The 18386-nt window shown below is 38.7% G+C and overlaps 1 protein-coding gene across 1 annotated transcript; it reads left to right on the top strand.

The window, feature by feature from the left end:
- Positions 1-13218: 13218 nt before the first annotated feature.
- On the top strand, positions 13219-15809 carry GDF5 (growth differentiation factor 5). Its single transcript, XM_032218920.1, has 2 exons — positions 13219-13849; positions 14947-15809. Exons 1-2 carry the CDS (start codon positions 13219-13221, stop codon positions 15807-15809), a joined length of 1494 nt encoding a protein of 497 aa, XP_032074811.1.
- Positions 15810-18386: the final 2577 nt, after the last annotated feature.

Genomic DNA, 18386 nt, shown 5'->3' with positions numbered 1-18386 from the left:
ATGTTGCTATTGTAAATTTCAGAATCTTAAGCAATTAACTGCTTAAGGTAGAAATTTCTGCCAGTTGCATCAAATGAAATACCAAAGCTAGATGTCCTGGGAGGGAATTAATGGGCCTGAGCCCCTGGAGATTCAAGGAGTCCCTGCAACACCCTCCTGCCGAAGGCTGCTTCTGCAGAGGCGTAAGCGTCTAGCCGATAATGCCTAATGAAATGCAAGGGAGAAGACCAGGCGGCAGCCCTGCAAATCTCCTCTATGGGTGCCTGGGTGGACCAGGCTGCTGAGGTGGCCGCACTGCTGGTGGAGTGCGCTGTGATGCCCTCTGGGTCTTGAAGTCCCCTTGCCCCGTAGGCCTGAGAGATGGCCGCTCTAATCCACCTGCTAATGGTGGCCGTGGAAACCCTGGCACCTCGGGTGGATGGCTGATAAGATATGAAGAGGGCTTCCGAATGCCTAAAGGGAGCTGTGCGCTTCAGGTAAATGCGCAAGGCCCTATTGACGTCCAATCTGTGCCAAGATTTTTCTCTATCCCTGGAGGGTTGCGAACAGAAATCCATCAGAACTATCTCTAGGGCCCTGTGGAACAGGGAATGAATGCGGGGGTCCAGCCTGAGGATGGACCCGGTTCTCTAAAAAGGTGCAGAGATCCGCTCTGCTGGAGAGAGCGTTGATCTCAGATACTCTCCTGGCTGAGGTGATGGCAACGAGGAAGACGACCTTAAGGGTCAGAAACTGAAGGGAAACCTCCCTCAAGGGTACAAATGGTGCCTCCGTCAAGGCCTGGAGAACCGTGGGTAGGTCCCAGGTGGGGAATCGATGGACCACTGGGGGTTTCAGATTCGCCGCTCCCTTGAGGAAGCGCCTTAGGACTGGATGTTGGAATAAGGGGGGGTATTCACTCCCCCCAGGACCGTGGAGAGGGCGGAGACCTGTCTTCTAAGGGTGCTAGGGGCCAAACCCTTCTCTAGTCCTTCCTGGAGGAAGTCCAGAACCTGCGGTACAGAGGCTGAAGCTGGGCAGAGATCCTGGCACCAGTCAGCGAAGGCAACCCAGGAGGCGTTGTAAATATGAGTGGTGGACTGTCTCCTGGACGCCTCCACGGTCTTAATGACCTTCTTGGAAAAATGTGCCTCCCTCAGCTGCTCCCGCTCAATCGCCAGACTGTCAGATGAAGCCACTCCGGATCCGGATGCTCCAGGGACCCCTGGTGTAGGGACACCTCCCCTGCTGGGATCCTCCAGTGGTGGGCTGAGGACAGTTCCACTAGGTCTGCTAGGCAGGGACAGCTTGGCCAAAAGGGAGCCACTAGGATGACCTCCACTCCCTCTGACACCACCCTCCTCAGAACCCCGGGAATGAGAGGAAGGGGGGGAAAGGTGTAGAGAAGACCTGGTGGCCATCTGCATCAAAGGGCGTCCGTGTCCATGGCTCCCCTGGCCGGGAACCTCGATATGAATCTCGGCAGCTGGGCGTTCTCTGGGGTTGCAAAGAGATCCACCGTCGGGTGTCCGAACCTCTCGCAGATCTGTAGGAAGATTGAGGGATGAAGCTGCCACTCCCCATTGTCTATCATCTCTCTGCTGAGCAAATCTGCTTGCTGGCTCTCTGTCCTGGAGATGTGCTCCACTCTGATGGACTGGAGATGTCTCTCTGCCCAGTTCCCCAGTCACAGGGCCTCGTCACGAAGGGTCTTGGAATGGGTGCCGCCCTGTCTGTTCACATGGCTGCCACGTTGTCTGTCAGGACGAGGACATAATGTCCGGTCACCGTGCTCTTGAAGTGACGAAGGGCCAGGGTGAATGGCCCTGAGCTCCAACCAGTTTATGTTGTTGCGCAGGTCTGTTGGAGTCCAGCGGCCCTGGGCAATCTGGGTCTCCAGGTGAGCTCCCCAGCCGAACAGGCTTGCGTCTGTGGTGAGAACCTTTCTTGCTGGTTCCTTGAAGAGGCATCCCTTGTTCAATGCTGGGGACAGCCACCAACGGAGCGAGAGCAGTTGACACTCGAACCTTGAAACTGGCGTCGCTCGTCCCGGCTCTCTGGTATGGGAGTAGGAACCACTGGAGCTCCCTGGCGTGCAGTCGGGCCACGGCACGATCCCTATGCAAGAGATGAATTTCCCCAGGAGCCTGGAAAGAAGAACTACAGGGACAGAGTGTAATTTGCGAACCTCATGAACCAGTTGTATAATGCCGTCCTTTCGATCTTGGGAAAGGAAGACCTCCCCAGCTACTGAATCTATAATGGATCCTAGGTGCTGGAGTCTGGTGGATGGGACCAGGTGACTCTTCTCCAAGTTGATGAAGAATCCCAGGGCCCTGAGGGTGTCGATGGTGGTCCCCAGGTCCTGCTTGGCAGATTCTGGGGACCTGGCTAAGACGAGGATGTCGTCTAAGTAACAGAACAGACGGACTGGGAAGGAGCGCAGGTGGCCTGCGGCTGCAGCCAGCACCTTGGTGAAGGTCCTGGGGGCTGAGGCCAGCCCAAAGGGAAGGGCCCTATATTGGAAGTGGTTGCCCTCGTGGGAAAGCCTAAGGAATTTGCGTTGTTCCAGGGCAGTTCTGATGTGAAGATAGGCCTCTATGAGATCGATGGAGGCCAGGAAATTGCCCGGTCGGATACCCTCTAAGATGGATTTTTAGGAGGCCATCTTAAACTTACGGTAGACCACCCTGGAATTGAGTAGTTTAAGATCCAGGATGGCTCTCCACCCCACTGAACTCTTGGGGACTAGGAATAGGTTCGAGTAGAACCCGGAGCCCTTCTCCCCCTCTGGGACACTCTCAATGGCCCTGATCTCTAACAGGTGTTTGATGGCCTTGGCCTTAAGGGCCCGTTTGGTTGGATCTGTGGAGGAGGCGAAGGTGCGGAACCTACTAGGGGGTAGTGAGCGAAACTCCAACTGCAGCCCGAATAGTATTTGCCCTGGAATACTATGTTCTTCAGCAGGTTTTGAGATGCAATGGTGGAGGGAGGTATAAGCAGTCAGCTAATACAGGGAAGTAGCTATCTTTTGGAGGGCAATATTACTTTGATTTGATATGACGTAAAACTGTGTGGGGTTTTTTTGGTCATTAAGAACCCCTATAGCCTGAGATGACAACAAACATTATTGTAAAATGCTTTTCTATATTTTGTAAATTGGGGCCTCTAATGTAATGCCTGCTGTATAATAAATGTATTTTTGTGATTGGCCACACTCATCACAGTGGTTATGTTATGAATGGACAAAGGCCAGCCATACACTACAAAGTATAATGTTTCCCCCAAAAATATGATAGAGTCTTATTTACTTTTGATCCCACAAATAAGCGCTTGGCCGTATTTTGGGGGAGGTCTTATTATTTTTGAGGTGCAGGAGGTGGTGAGTATGGTCACCTCATGGCTGCTGCTGTGTTGCAATATTTTGGGGGAGGGTTTATTTTCGGGGGGAGGGCTTATTTTAGCGCATGCACTCAAAAGCCCGATTGGGCTTACAGTATTATCCGGGGAGGTCTTATTTTGGGGAAAACAGGGTATGCTCCTCAATATCCAAATGTGTACCTCTAGGCAAAAGAATGTGATATTTAATTTATATTTTTAAAAGTAACAGAATCATGAAAAGCTAGCCAAATTATATTACCTGGGTAATTTCTGTCAATACATGTTGCAGAAAAAGACTGAGTTTTCAAACTGAGCATGCAGAGGCAAAGGGAGGCGTGGTCAACAGAAAAACATCACTCAGTCCAAGGGCAGATAGGCTGTGTTAAACCAGCATTGGACTCTCCAAGCAGTGCACTGGAGAAAATATCTCTTCACTGATATCTTTGCTTGGTTTTGGGTCACAATCTATCTTCAAATTATTAGCCTTCTGAAAAAATAAGCATATTAGAATTAAATCACTGTTTATAGAATCTGAATCCTCACAAACATCGGGACTTAGAACATAATTTAATGGAAATACTGAATGACAACATATCAATAAAACTGCAATGGGCATATCACACTGGCCAAAATATTTATATGAAAGCATACCAAAAGGAGTTCTATCTGTAGGCAAATCCATCAAGTATTACAAGATTCCAGAGCAGTACAGGGAAATTAGTACTTCTTAACTAGCTATTAAAAGTGATATTCAGTTTACATATTGCATACATGTTTTCAAACTCCATTAGCAAAAATAATTTTGGCTTTATACCTGCCTAACCTGTTTTCCCATTGCTATAGTATAATTATATAAACATTAGGTATTTAGTGTTGTAGCAAATAGTACATTTCTCTCCAAAACATCTTGTGCTCCAACATTTAACTTGTGAAAGCAGTTATCGCTAAAATTGCATGAAGTAAGATTGCATAACTCTGAGTTTTTAATCAATGAACTGAATATTTTTTGGGTTTTGGAAAGCCTCCTAAATGATAACAAACCAAGGAACTGAGTATCTCTTCTCTAACTCCTTGACAACATACCAGAATTTCCACCATCTCTCTTAGAGCCTTCACCGTCTTCTCCTTCTCTTCATTCTGCTGATGAGACTCTTCAAGCAAAGCAGTCAATTCCAGCACTCTAAAAAGAGAACAGCAATATTTACAGACTAAGATATTTTGGCTAGCACAATTTTACCTTGTTGCTTCTAAAAGTGGCTCATTGTCCCTGAAAGCTCAAGATGAGAATGAAAATCCTGCACATATTTTTATGCATTTAGAAATCCCAGCAGAACCCCCATTTGTAAAATGGGGGAGGATCTAATTATATAATTTACATTAATCTTTTGAAAAAGCAAAACTTTACAATCTCTGTTACCATTTGCAGTTGATAAACTTTCCAAAGCCAAATAAGGATTCCTGTATCCATTTTCTCAGTGTGTTAAAGCAGAACTTTTCTGTGGACAGAATATTCCTACAGAAACTAAATGCCACCATCTGGAAACCAAGTTCCCTTTTCAATATATCACTAATTGTGATATAGTGGCCCAAGATTTTACTTACATACACACACACTTTTAATAGAGAAAACATCTCCAATCTCCAAAATTATATTACCGGTACTTTAAAATATAACTTATGTATATATAAAGCCATGCATTTTATTTTATTTTCCCTGAATACTATTGTTCATATATCACAATTATCAGAAGATCTGCATTGTTATCAAGAGAAAATGAATAATATTGATTAGTTATTTGGGCCAATAGTAAATGCATCAAAGTATTCAAAATTTATGAAGAAAGATAGTGTATTCCCCTTATGGAAGCTTAGTTTTGCCATACATCAGTATGAATACATCTCTTGATCATTCAAATTAGGCAGATTTTCCTTGTACAACATAATCCAGCACTGATTTATTGCACTGGGTTTCTCTTTGTTGAAAATAATGAAAACAAAATAATCCAAATTACGAAGAACAGGATAACTGTCAGCACCTCTCCATTAGATAATTAGGAAAGAAAGACCACGAGACTCCATGTGTGAAAATCAAGTGTACTTTTACTAATTATAAATTATTAAAGGCATAGCGAAGCAAAATCTGAATATTTAGGCGCGAAAGCGATTGATATATAGAATAGCCCATTCCCCTCCCCTTGGCATCACAGTTACAGTCCAATCATAATTCTCTCAAGTGTCAGGTGCGAGATAACTTCAAAAGGCATCACGAAGATGGAATGTCGGTGCCGTTAGTCCTGGCGGGAATCTCCCACGCATGCGTAGTCCGACCAGCAGCTGAACTCCAGAACCTTCCTCCAGCACAATGAGTAACCCCTCCCAAATACCATGCCCTCCCTCCCTGTTTCATGGCAGCCGAAGCAACAGCAAAGCAGAGGCTGACAATAACTCTAGCAAACCCATATTCTATTAACACTATCTTTCCAATTTTCCCTACTAATTAAATTCTTAGTTGGTATAATTAATTCTTACTATTAACAAAAATGTCTTCCTTGATAACGTCACGACACTAACAGTCAGTATAATTTGAATAAAGAATTACAACCCGTGAGAGCAATTAGCAGACCTTTTAAATAGAACTTACCTGCTCTGAAGATCTTCCTCTGAAAAATCTTTGACCTGTAATGTTACTTTTTTTTTTTTTTTGCTTGCTGGTGTTTTTCTTTCTCCACATCTATTTTCGTTCCTGCAGCTGGCATCTTAGGACTGACTGTTCCAAATTTTTGGTTTCCCAATACTGTGCATCCGAGCTCACATGGAAACAAGCCTCACTTGGTCAGCTTTTATTTCAGATCCCTGAAGTAAAAATAAATAATACTAAATTCTACCAATCTATAGATAGTGGAACTCAACCACTAGTAAACCAAATGTCTTCAGAGGAGAGATGGAGTAGGTAAGAATTTTCCTTCCTATACAGCAGTGAAAGAAACATCATCATTCTTTCACTGATATATAGAAAAAGGATATTTCCACATACAATTTAATTGTATACAATTTTATCTGATAGAAGAATTCATTCCTTTTCATCTGTTGGTTGCGGTCTTCATTTCCAAAAAATTCCAAAACCCCAAGACCCATCCTCTGCCCAAGTGGCCCTCCCATAGGTGCATATAATTCTCTCTGAGCTCCACATGTCGGATTTCTCGTATTCAGCCAGTTCCTTACAGAGAAAGTTACAGAAGGCTGTGTCAGCCTCCCTCCTCTGACGTGTGGGGCCCACTGAGTCATACACCGGGACCCCTAGCACCTGTCGTGATTGGATGGGCAACAGAAAGAACAAAGGTTATATCCATCCAAGAACACAGGATCCTGACCAATCCTCAGGGAGGACTTCGTAGGCCAATGTGCCACGAATCCAATACATATTCTCCGGGGCTTCCCAAGTGCCAGATGGGGTCTGTGGCTCTTTCCCATTTTGTCCTTCTGTGGACCCTGCAGGCATTGAGTGCATTCCAATGGGGAGGGGCTAATGGCCACCCGTGTGGCCCTTGGTTCCCTTGGGGCTCCCTTTTCCTTCCCTTGTGGGCCACCCCTCCCACCCTCCTGAGGGGTCCGTGTGGGACGGGGGTTCCTACCCTGTTGTAGGAGTGGCTCCAGAACCACTATTCCCTTTCCCTTATAGCTGTTCTGTTGAGGGTCTTGTCAAGTGTCCCCACATGGCATTGATATGATTCCAAGTAGTTGGATTGGGTTATCCAGACCTCCAGGCAACTGGCTTTAGCACTATTGTTGCGTGTTATGCCTATGCGCCAGTATTTACTTAGGTCTTGTGCATTCATGCTTGACAGATTCTCATCCTCTGACCACCATTGTAGAAATCACCAATTCCCTACATTATCAATGAGCTGGCAAGTTATCTCCACCATTATGGGAATCTGGTCATAAGTTATGTCATATTCCATTTTCAGGCTGAAATCACGGGGGGGGGGTTACCTGTGCACCCCCTCCTGCATCAGAAGGACAGATACTAAAGCTGAAGCTCAAATACTTTGGCCATCAAAATGAGAGGAGAGGACTCATAGGAAAAAATCCTGATACTGACAAAAATTGAAGGCAGAAGGAGAAAGGGAGAGGATGAGATAGATAGATAGATAGTGTCATTGACACAACGAACATGAATTTGGGAAATTCTGAAATATAGTGGAGGAAGATTGCAAAATCCCTCCCTAGAATTTCTTGCAAAAGAGTGTCTGCAAATTATAACAACCATTGCATCTTTCACCTCAAAACCAACATGTTTTACAGATTTCACCTTTTGTAACATCTATAAATTTACAAGCACTTCATCCCAGATAAGACACAGAAGTAGGTGATAAATATTTGTGTCAATTTTCTTAACTGTTTTATATGTATTGGGGGATTTTTTAATATATCTTTCTTTGGGCATATTCTATTGCCTGCTAAAAATATCTCTATATTGTAGCAGCTATACACCATACAAATAAGTTCCAAATTCAGAAGTCCAGATATGAGATGGTGCATATAATTAATAGTACTCCATGGATTATTTTAATTATGATTCTAAATTAGTGGATTTGCTGCTCTCCATTTCAATATCTGTAGGTATCAGCTGTACTCTCTTTTTTAAATGGCTCTCACTTGAGACTCACATTGTAAACTGGTTTCCTTTAATAAATAAAATCCATTTTCTTGTACATTATTTCTGTTGTCCTGGAACTTTTTCAGTTTCATTTAAATTTAAACTTGTAAGAATAGAGTAGAAAACAGTACTGATTTCTGAAGGAAAATTACATGGAACTGAGGATGCAAAAAATCTGATCAATCTTCATTTTTTGGTCTGAAAATATACAAGGTGGTTTTATGTGCTTCTGTTCTAACTAAAGGATGCACTCACAGTTGTGATTCTGTGAACTAGTTGCAGCTTGTTTCTGTACCATTCTGTGCCTTGTGCTTTCCAAGTTTCAAAGCCTTGGATTTTTGCATTTAATCACTTTCTGATTCAGATTCCTAGGCTTTCGCTTGCATTAAAACATTAATGTTGTTGATTTATAAGATCAGTAAACTGGATATTCTACTTTACAGTTATTGTAAATGCCATTTATTAGACATACAAGCCACAACAACTTCTAACAGTCATAAGTATGAACCAGTTGCCAAGCATCTGAATTTTGATCACATAATCATGGGGATGCTACAAAGGTCATAAGTGTGAAAAATAGTCATAAGTCATTTTCAGTGCCATTGTAACTTTGAACAGTCACTAAATGAACTATTGTAAATTAAGGACTACCTGTAATCTGTTTACATTAATGTAATTTAAATATTGCCATAGTACGATTATGCCAGGATATTCTACATAGCAAGACATTCTTTAAAGCTTGCAGTCATTTTATGGCATTTTAGCTTGCTGTGGTATAATTGTAATATACATTTGAATATAGGTAGTAAGCAGTCTATTCCCAGACAATGGAAGGGACAGAACTGGCCATCCTGCGTTGGAGAAAAAAAAAACTTGCTGCTGGAAATAGTTGATATTGGCAATCCACTTGGAAAGTATCTTATTTGGCAAGTAACTTTTTACTTGTTAAAATTTACTTGTTAAAATTTGTCACTTAGGTGTTTGACTGATTTCTCCTGGAAACAGTATTATATAAAAGAGGCATTTGCTCTTTTCTTTGCCATTATAAACCTTGTTTTGGGAATGGGAGATTATCATAGCCCTCACTCCTATGATTGAAAAAGAAGTAAATTAATTTCTTATGAAAATAAAGTATACATACTCAGTACTTCTTTGAAGATGGTCACATAACCTTTTTTTAAATTTGCAATATTTGGCACACAGACTTCTTTCCTGGAAAATGTATTCCCTCAAATTGAGGTAGTACTTTGGGCCCTGCTTCAAGTTTTTCTTCCTCCTTTTCTAAACTGCTGAAACACAGGGTGATTTAATTTTGAAAATATTGTTCAATTTTCAAACCGCTGAATCAGCACAAAAACTATATACTGTAGCCCATTAGTGGTTTGAAGACTAAGATTTCTGTTTGTACAATGGTGATTATGCTTATGCTTTCTTATGCCACTAGAAGAGTGTATTGCTATGATGAAAATTAATACTTGACATAAAATGTTTAAACATTTCTGATCAGAGTCATGAATTATTAGTTGCAGGAATAACCTCCCCATCTGCATATATTTTTTATAAAATACTTGAAGAATCAGTGATAATTAAGGTGACCAGACGTCCCAATTTCAGCGGGACGGTCACACTTTATAACAATTTGTCCCGTGTCCCGGGCCGTTTTTAAAAAGTCCAGATTTTCTGGCTTCATGTTGAAAGCCCAGTGGATTTGCTTAAGAAATCCTAACCGGGGCAAGGCAAAAGACACCCTGTCTAACCTCTCTCTCTCTGTCTCAGTACTTTCATTGAAGATATTAAAACTTTAAAGCAAGAAAACGGACCCCCCCCCGCGCCCCTTTTACCTCATTTTATAAGAAAAAATGACCAAGTACCATAGAGCTCCAGGAAATGCTTGGGTAGAGGGGCCGCGAGTGTTACTTCCTGGTTTCTGGAGGGGAGGGGCACGGAGGTTGGAGGTCGGCGGTCGGCTCGTGTGGTAGAAAAAATGGTGGCAGAGTTTCTTTGAAAAATATTTCCCTGACTAATTTCACCATTTTAATTTGATCAGTTCTTTGTATTAACACCTACATCATTCTGGATTGACTTGTGCCTGCTGGTAAGTGAGCTGGGTTTTTTTCTTTTATTTTTTAATGTATTTTAAAATAATATTTTATTTATTGTGCATAGGATTTTTTAAAATAGCTTTATTCTGTGTGGATTCTTTTTTTAAATTGTCTTAGACTATTTAAAAAAAGATTCTATCCAAAATACAAAATACCAGCTGCAGTTATTTACTTAAGAACTGTGGCAAGAAAGGTGGTATAGTGACCAAAGTTACAATGGCATTGAAAAAAGTGACTGATGACCATTTTCACACTTAGCGACCGTTGCAGCATCCTCATAGTCACGCGATCAAAATTTTGATGTTTGGCAACAGATTTGTATTTATGATGGTTTCAGTGTCCTGGGGTCATTTTAATTGCCTTTTGACAAAGTCAAATGGGGAAACCAGATTCACTTATGTTACTAACTTATCAGCTGCAGTTATTCACTTAAGAACTGTGGCAAGAAAGGTGGTATAGTGACCAAAGTTACAATGGCATTGAAAAAAGTGACAACCATTTTTCACACTTAGCGACCATTTTCACACTTAGTGACCATTGCAGCATCCTCATGGTCATGTGATCAAAATGTTGATTATATTTGTAAATTGTAGTTATGTTGAAATTAAAAAAAATTACAATACTATTTTTGCGTTATATGAAAAATTTTGTTGCTCCGTATAAAATTTTTAATCAAGCCCCCCCCCCCCCCAGTCAAAGGTGAAAGGTGTCCCTCTTTACCAATCTGAAAATCTGGTCACCTTAGTGATAATGTTTTTCTAGAAAGAAGATAATTTTCTGAAACAAACCGGAGAAATATTCTAAGTGCTTTGGATTAATAATTGGTAAGTGTGCCAATGTTATAATAAATATCCAGGGGCACAGATATTCTGCACAAATGGTAGTGATGGTATTAATCATAATAGCCATGGACACGGAGAATATAGTACAAAAAGATGAAATATAGTACAAAAAAGACCACCTCCATAGTTTAATATTCCAATCAAACCACCTCATATCTTTACGTAATAAGGGAAAGGACAGTAACAAACCTGGTGATGTATCGTTTGTATCATCATACTTGCTTCTTGAAAAGAAAATTATATCAGCTGTTCTCCAAGCTTTGTTAAACATAATTGCAGTTATCATTTGGTTTAAACCAAGAAGCATGTTGCTTGGAATTATGTCAATCCAGAGCCAGTGAAATTAAATCAGTGTTAAATTAAAAATGTATTTACCAGTAATTAATTATAGAAAGATACAAATGTTGCAAACTCATCCACTTACATGGATCACCTCATATCATAATAGATATCTCATATCTTTTGCAATTGTCTTTCCTGTTTTTCAATGGCATTCCATAAGAAAACGTTTCCCCATCATGATTTGTGACATCTATTCCATACTATATTCCACATCCATGTATTAACTTAAGGAGGAGGGGATTGATATGCTAACAAACACATATTTGTTCCACATGGTTTCACATCTGGTGTGTTTATTGTAGTTTTGAAAGAGCGTGTATATTTTACTCAATTAGAACCTGCTGGACATAGGGTTAAAATGTATCGCTATTACTTAATTTTTGGGTATGATTCAGCAGTTAGAATAGTTTGCAAAGGTACAAGAAGTTCTAGATGTCATCCTCACACATGCAAGTTACATAGCAGAATCCTCAAGATCCAATTTTTATCATATGTTTGATTAAACATTCATGATACTCTTTTTCATGCAAAATATAGTTAATGGCATGTAAAACTTGCATATTTCTACACTCTAAAAAAAAATCCAAGTTGACATATTTTCTAAGACAGAGGTGTCAAACTCACATCGTCACAGTGTCGTCACGTGACATATTGGGACTTTTCCCCCTTTGCTAAACCAGGCGTGGGTATGGCCAGCACATGATGCTTCCGGCCTGCAGGCTGGGAATTTGACAGCCATGATCTAAGGTGACTCATTATCAGAATTATAGAGATATGGATAGATAAAGAATTTTATTTAAAAAAAACTGATCAGAATTTAGTTGTTGAATGTGATAACTGAGGTTATTTGGTGCTTTCACTTCATATGCTCCAAATTCCTGCAGGGGACACTGCTGCTTTAACATTGGATATTCAGGGGCTTTGCAAAGAGAAGTAGTTAAATAATGAAACCTAAAATGCAATATAAGAAAATATTTTCTTCTCAGGCATCAAGTAAGACTGTTGATAATTTCTTATTTTCTTTTGTCGGTAGGTCATAATATTTCAAAAATCCTTTTTAAGCAATAGCTTTGCTATCATGTTTGTTTTTCATTCTTTCACTCACCTGCTAATAAACCAGAGATTCTATGTTTAGAACTGTATACAATGCATATGTAATTAAAACAAACTACAAATTTATTTTGACTTGTTTTTGTAAAAGATTCTCATGATTATCTTAGGTGATGTTGTTTGGTCCTAAATGAAGAGTTCATTTAAGGCTAATAATACAGAACATGTTACCACTTTTAGTTGCATATTATATATACTTTTAGTCCTACTGAGTTGTTTCACATAAAGCAGAGTATGACTCATAAAGCAAAGAAGACTTTTTAAAAGAAATATATCACACTTAAATTAGTTTAGACAGCATGACATCAGAGAGTAATTAAATAGGTTTTTGTTGGAATTCCACTTCCAATTCCTGAGTTCAAGTTTGTAAAAGATTTCTAAGCACCTGCAGGTTTCTGTGTGTGAAATATTTTCACTGGAAGGGATTCAAAACTTTTTTTAAAAAACCTTTTAACACAGAGGCAGCATTACGCCATTCTTCCTTCTTGGGGAAAAAAAAATCCTCTCAGATTTAAACAAGAGTCCTTCAAGTTTTTAGTCATTTTTAAGGAAGAAAGGGAGTTGGTTAAGTTTCTCTTTTTAGGAATAAACTGCTGGCAGCAATCAGGAGACAACGAATTGAACATATTAGCATTTCCACTATGGGACTGGATACAAATATTACAAAAATTGATTTGAAGTTCTGCATATTGAAAATAAAGCTCTTTTTGCTTATTTTGCCTTTTAATCTATTTCATTTTTTATACCAAACCAGAGGAACCTTTTTAATTTTTTTATTTGGTGGCATTCAAAGGAAGACCAGAGGATGAAAATCCAGTATTTTCTTTCTATACTGCTTTTGCACTTCAGTTGGTTTTATCTGGTTTTCATTTCCTTAATATTGAATTGTGCTGAACCAAGCCAAGGTAACCTAGGGTTGAAATTAGGATTATCTAAAGTAGATGAAAAAGAGAGGCACCCATTACCAAGGACAGGTTCTTTTAGAACAGGGAGCCATGACTATAATGCTGGCAATTCCAAACCTAGAACAAGAAGTAATATTGCTCAAGCTGGAGCTCTCTTGGCAAAGAGTGACAATTTAAAGACGACTCTGCCTAAAGCAAGGAATACAGAAAAGCATGGAGGACTTACTTCAAATAGACAACCAGGAATAAGGACGGTGACTCCAAAGGTTCAGAATTTTGGCCCTAAGGCCCCACTGAAAAAATCTGGCACAGGGAATCCACATAGTTCCTTCAAAACCAAAACAATCAAAGAACCTATTACCCAAAGGGAATCTAAAGAGGCATTCAGGCATCCTGCTGTCATACCACATGAATATATGCTTGCCTTATACCAAGCTCTTTCTGATGCAGAACAGAAAGATATAAATGGAAGTATGAAACTGGAGATGGGACTTGCCAATACAATTACAAGCTTCATAGACAAGGGACAAGGTAAGGAAACCTGTGTATTTGCAGAAAGACACAAAACTTGGCTATTCACAGATATTTACATCCTAAATGGATACTTTAAGAACATTTGTACTGACAGATTTTGAGATTTGTATTAATGTAAATGCTAATTTTCAGAATGTGATGTGTTTTTCTTTTCTGCATAAAACATTGCCATCACTTTATAAGATAGTCCTATATATCTGATAGAATAAGAGCTGAATAATGTGTTCCTGTTGTCTCTTTCTATTTCAGAAAAACACAGATTAGCAAAGAGGAGCTGTCTGGAGTATTTCTTATTTCTTAGAATGAAAGTAATTCAGATATAGTTTTAATTCAAATTCAATATTACAAAATAAGCAGGAGAATTAATATTTCTGCAATAAAAAGACTATAAGATCAAAGGAGGTTATCTACATTCTTCTTCAGACCCTCATAGGCAACACAGCAATCTGTGAATTTTTCTTAAATCTCATGTTGGTGGCTGATTTTTCTTCCACGAATACCCTTGAAATGAGCAGTGTGTACAACTCAGGACTTTAACTCATGATATCTATATATCTGTAAATATACTCAAAGGAGAAAGAGTTTTGTCTGAATGAAATTCCAGGTTGAATGTTTAAATCCAATATATATCATTATTATTTATGCTTAAAATTAACCACCTCTTCCTGACAAGTATCTTTGAAGGAAAACAATTACTGAAATATATCATCCACAAGCATATTATCTGTATTTTTCTAGCTTAAAATATGTCCAGCACATAACCATATTACCGTATGCTTATATGCTTTCCATGATATATTACTACAACAAAAAGAACATCATAGGCACAAAGGTTTAAGCTGAAGTTCAAGTTCAAATGTATTTTATTGGAATTTAAGTTCTAATTAGGTTACATGTAGTGTATAAAGCTATTTTTTTCTCTTAAATGTTCAAGAGTTGGTCTAATATATCTCCATGCGATATGAACTGCTAACAGTGCCATAAAGCCATTTTATAATCCCAAACTCATTATGCACATGTGTTAGGAAAAATAGAAAAATAGTACACATTTCTATTCAGAAATACTTGAATCTCTCTCTGTTTTTTCTCTTTAGATGACCAAGCTCCAGTTAAAAAGCAAAAATACATTTTTGACATCAGTGCTCTAGAGAAAGATGGTTTACTGGGGGCAGAATTGCGGATTTTAAGAAAAAGAGCTGATATTTGGAAACCTCATCCTCCTGAGAAAACCTATCAAGTGAAGCTATCCAGTTGCTCTACAAGTAGGCAAGCATCCATTATCTTGGAGTCTCGAACAGTCAACGTCATAGATACAGCAAAATGGGAAGTGTTTGACATTTGGAAAGTGTTTAGGAACTTTAAAAACTTTAATAACTTGTGTTTTGAACTGGAGACTTTTGAAAAGGGGAGGCCTGTTGATTTAAGGATTGTGGGGTTTAATAGAACAGGAAGGCAAGTCAAGGAAAAGGCTCTTTTTTTAGTATTTGGTAGAACAAAGAAAAGAGACTTGTTTTTCAATGAAATAAAAGCCAGATCTGGTCAAGATGACAAAACTGTTTATGAATACCTATTTAGTCAAAGAAGGAAGAGAAGGGCTCCTCTAACAACCCGACAAGGAAAGCGGTCAAACAAAAATTTGAAGGCAAAATGTAGCAGAAAACTACTCCATGTGACTTTTAAGGATATGGGTTGGGATGACTGGATAATTGCTCCTCTTGAATATGAAGCATATCATTGTGAAGGACTTTGTGAATTTCCTCTTAGGTCTCATCTAGAACCCACCAATCATGCTGTTATCCAAACATTAATGAACTCGATGGATCCAGAATCAACACCTCCCACTTGTTGTGTTCCTACAAGGCTGAGCCCTATTAGCATTTTGTTTATTGATTCTGCAAATAATGTCGTTTATAAACAATATGAAGACATGGTGGTAGAGTCATGTGGATGTAGATAACAGCACAAATGCAATTATCTTCTTTTCTTTTAAATAAAATACAAATAGAGTACACCGAGCCTACAGAAGAGCATAATAAAATTATCCAAAGCCTTCTATCCTGACAATAGCAGGATTTTAATGTTGGCAAGTTTTTTATTACAAGGATTCTTCTGACTTGCTTTTTTATGAGGAAGCTGTAATAAAGAATTAATTTTTTTTTAAAAACAGCAAACGTAGTAGCTTGGCGTCACATGTTTAAATTATTCCTAACTGTGCTAGTAATATCTACAATATTCCCAAGGCCACATCTAGAGATACTTATTACTGTCACTATAGCAACACAGATATTTGTGGGACGTACTGTATGTCCTCAAACCATTACATTAAATCATAAGTCAGATTGTTACTACCAGGGGTAGTTGTCACACTGTATCTTGAGGTCAACTATGGGTCAAGTCTGTTTCTAAATAGACTAGATTGATAAAACAACATGAAAAATGGACTGTAGTGCCATTGCTTTTACATCCTGTAATTTGCCTTGTTTAAATATTTGCTACTCTCTAAATCAGTGCTGGCGCAATACATTTTGCTGCCTGATGTACAGTATGAAATGATGCCTCAATACTCAACAGTGCATCATTAAGACTTCAGTTTTTGCTTTGATTTATCTCCCCTGAAGCAGGTTTCTTCACTTTGCTGTAAGGCAACAGTCAGATCTTCTTTAATCACTCAAGTACATTTCAGTGACACACACATTTTTATCTGATAAACATTTTGACCCAGTAAAAACATTAGCAAATAGGGTTACAATGGACTTGTTTATTCTTTTGCACATTTTTAAAGACTCAATAATATTAAACCATTTAACAGATTAATCGTCCATGGCCTTTATTGTCCAATATATTTATCTTGTGTTTGCTTGGAAAAAACTTATTTCGTTAATTCTATTATAACCAAACTATCTAATAGTTTAAGAAAAATTTCATATATTTAGAACTGTATATTTGTAACAATTATTTAATAGAATGCTGACTTGGTTTTAAACTGTACACATTATATGTGGAATTAGAGAACTGCAAACAAATATGTTTATTTCAGTGTATATTATTTCCATTTTATCTTTTTAAAATGTTGATCTGTTTAGTGTTTGAACACTAGTGTTTTTGTTATTTTGCTTATAAATCTTGCTGCACTCTAATGCTTATAATGTTAAACTGCAATAAATTATTGGGTGTTAGATATCTAGATGACATAGTTATTATAATTTTATTAAATCTGTGTTTTGAGTGTCCTGTTTAAAACTAATGGAAGTTAACAATGCATGATTTTGTGATCTGTTTGAATCTTCTCTGGAAAACTGCAAACTATCAAATACATTCATATATACCATGATCGGTACTTTTATTGGGAAATATAAATTAGTAGTTAAGGAAATCTTACATATGTATTCTTTGGACCTAAATACCATTACATTTGACTATACACACTGTGATCATAGTCTAAATCGGTTGTATCCATGTTTCTATTAATTTCTGTAGCCTTATACATTTTTGGTTCATATTCCATGGCTTTTTTCTAGCTGTCTCTCAATTAATCTCAAAAGAAAAGTCTTTGACTTCAATTGCTCATTAGTTTTTAAAATCACTTGAATTAATGTATTTGTTTGTAGCCTAACTTTTTTTTACATGTCCATTATACATGATAAATTGTCTCTTCATGTTGTTTCCAGCAAAGATATGAAGTGCCTTCATACATTATAGACAAATTTCTCTGATGACAAATATCAACAATACATCAATTTATAAAAATTCTCTTTAAGGCTACTATATAATGTAAATTCCAATCTTTTCAACCATGTATTTCCCCACTGTCCATTCGTATATTGTAGTCAAAGCTTACTATTTCTCATTTATAAAACATTTGATGTGCATTTGATCCACAAAGGTATTTTCAGGCACAACCTAGCCTTTTATTTATTTCATACTCTAAGAACAGCCCACCAGACATAAAATCTACATTAACCTTGCTTTAATACAGTGGTCCCCAACTTTTGGGGGGCCAGAGACCAGTTTCATGGAATAATTTTTTTCCATGGGCTGGGGGGAGGGATGGTTTTGGTTTCACTTGCTTGTCCACTTCAATTGGGGGTGGGGGTGGTTTCAGTTTCACTTGCTCACCTGCCACTCTCTCCCAGTATCCCCGGGATTGGGGACCCCTGCTTTAACATACCATAGATGTCCATACCATCCACATGTCTTTCCAATTTCAAAAGCCTTCTATTTTTTAGCAACATCCACTTTTCATGTAGTAATGTAATGAAATCTGATGGTACCAATCCTCTTTTTTGCTTCTTTACTTATTTATTAGTCTTTGGTATGCAGGTAATAGTATATTGTCCTGCAAGATAATTTTTAAATTAGACATCCTAGTTTGCACAGAGCAGTGTGAATTATAATGGAACTAACAACCTCTCTGGATAATGTGAGGACAGGAGATCTGCTACATTGCTTCAGATAACTGTTTCTCTTAAGGAGATTGTAGGATAGCAGTTTTCCATGGGTTTGGGCTCCCGAAGACAAAGGAATTAACCATCTT

The sequence above is a fragment of the Thamnophis elegans genome, chromosome 5 (assembly GCF_009769535.1).
Source record: "Thamnophis elegans isolate rThaEle1 chromosome 5, rThaEle1.pri, whole genome shotgun sequence".
In the NCBI taxonomy this organism is placed as follows: domain Eukaryota; kingdom Metazoa; phylum Chordata; class Lepidosauria; order Squamata; family Colubridae; genus Thamnophis; species Thamnophis elegans.
This window is presented reverse-complemented; position numbering and strand designations above follow the sequence as displayed.

Bases quoted from the DNA above. Each gene is read 5' to 3' on its own strand.
- GDF5 (XM_032218920.1), top strand. From the start codon at position 13,219: ATGAAAATCCAGTATTTTCTTTCTATACTGCTTTTGCACTTCAGTTGG. The intron at 13,850-14,946 runs GTAAGGAAACCT...TTTTCTCTTTAG, and splicing joins CTTCATAGACAAGGGACAAG to ATGACCAAGCTCCAGTTAAA.